This window comes from Engraulis encrasicolus, chromosome 2 (assembly GCF_034702125.1).
Source record: "Engraulis encrasicolus isolate BLACKSEA-1 chromosome 2, IST_EnEncr_1.0, whole genome shotgun sequence".
NCBI classification, from domain to species: Eukaryota; Metazoa; Chordata; class Actinopteri; order Clupeiformes; family Engraulidae; genus Engraulis; species Engraulis encrasicolus.
The window spans coordinates 33,553,517-33,555,351 of record NC_085858.1 but is presented as its reverse complement, the minus strand read 5'-3'; the positions used below and the strand labels follow the sequence as shown (position 1 = coordinate 33,555,351).

The 1,835-nt window shown below is 43.2% G+C and overlaps 1 protein-coding gene across 6 annotated transcripts in view; it reads left to right on the top strand.

Annotated features, from left to right (window-relative positions):
• The first annotated feature begins 1,105 nt into the window (after positions 1-1,105).
• LOC134437622 (dedicator of cytokinesis protein 7-like) overlaps positions 1,106-1,835 on the top strand; it is a 122,236-nt gene continuing 121,506 nt past the window's right edge. For all 6 annotated transcript variants that reach the window (XM_063187111.1, XM_063187135.1, XM_063187129.1 and 3 more), the window contains exon 1: positions 1,106-1,222. In XM_063187111.1, the coding sequence (XP_063043181.1) occupies positions 1,173-1,222 (50 nt within the window). In that variant the 5' untranslated portion in view covers positions 1,106-1,172. The remainder of the gene's footprint in view (positions 1,223-1,835) is intronic.

Here is a 1,835-nt window from a genome sequence, read left to right as displayed (position 1 = left end):
TTAGATTATCAAGCATTTTCCCCCCTGGAAGACACTTAATCAGGTTTCACATGGAGGTGACAATATTATGGCCATCAGAAAAGAATGAATTGTAGCCTATAAATTACGGCTCATATAGTAGCCTGGGTAGTTGAGTAGTTGAGTAGTTGAATTAGTTGAATTATCTGGCTTTGTTCAAAAGGGATAATAACAGCATGCCCTGTTAAAGAATATTTTATTTGAAATGTTAAAAGAATGGTGGAATACAGTACATTACAACCATCTCAATGGATATTATGAAATAGTAATGCCAGCAGACAGACAGGGCTGTTAGTCTATGTCCTCTGAGGAGAGAGAAGTAGCCTAATGAATTTGAGACTCCTCCAAGGATATTTAGTTGGCTGCACACACTGATTGGCTACTCACCAGACCATCTTGGAAGGTGATTGGTTGACCCATTTCTTGGCCCTTGTCAGTTTAGGCCTATGGAGTAGTGCAGCGATGCCACCTGCTGTTCCGCCCTCATGGTCCCGTCTTCGCCCTTTGATCCTAGAAATTGTAGAAAATATTCTTATCAGTAGCCTGTACACGCTGTGTTGTGCCTCTGTGTTGTGGTTTAGGGATCATTCTGTATTTTTGAGTTTGTGAATAGCGTTCAAAACAATAGGCTGGCATCTATAACACAGCAGGTCTGCATTAGAGTAGTAATTTTGCATAACAATGAACCTCCCCTCGTTGTCCTTACATTAATCCCTTTGGAAGCAGCTTATTGCTTCTTTACATGTGGGATTGTCCACACAGAGTAAATACCATGTTCATGTGCCAAAGCAAACTAATACGCATGCACAAGTAGCCATCTTATCCAAATGCAATAACATCAAAACATATGCTGCTATGCCTATGCATTGCTGCTAGTGCCATATTGCAAAGCTGATGTTACTGGAAGAAGTTTGTTTGAGATGCATTCGCCATGCTATAATGTAATGTTGCTCCAAAGACGAGAAATTGCAACACTCGCAACTTCTCACAGTACGTCATACTGTAACCGGTTAGGCGAGAATCAGTGTGGTTTTCGTCTCCTGACCACTAGGAGGAACCATTTGTCATTTTAGTGACACAAGGAAGCAGAGTGCTGCTGGCTGTCCAGCACGAAAGTAAGGAAAGAGGGATATTTTGGAAGGTGTCTGAATGGGATGGCAGCTTCGACAACCGAACGGAGGGCCTTTGCCCATAAAATTAACAGGTAGGAGAGACTATCAAAACAGTGGTGTTCGACTCGCTACGATAGACATAGTCCGCGTGAACCAATTCGGCAACGATAGCGCATGATTTTGGGAGGTATCGCTTGACATGAACCGTGGTCCTCCCGTGAGTGCAGTTGGACAGGGACGATTCTTTTGTTCAACCATATGCGCCTCACAAAACCCTGAAATATGATATACACTGTAGTTGTGGAGACACAGAGAAAACTCTAGTCTTTAGCCTCACAGTCTTAAACAGTTGGACAGAACGTTTCGAGCAGGCTAGAGATATCGGATTATTTGAATGAAGCCTTGTGTGCCACATAGATAAGAGCTGCTGTCACTGGGATGGGGTTATCGGGATGACATATTTCAATCCCTAACTACCTTAGATCATTTTTAACTGTTTGGTGATGCTAAGGAATAGTGAATGAACTCGTCCACAACATCCTCTCCACACCAGTGTCTTGCCGCAGTTTAAAGTAACGCCAGATTTCAGACTAGAGCAATGTTATTAACTAGCCTCCCATAAAGTTCCTTATGGGAGACCAGGCGGATGCGGTTAGGTCAGTCAGCGGTATCTTGCTGTAGGCTACTTCGCTAATGAATGGTGCC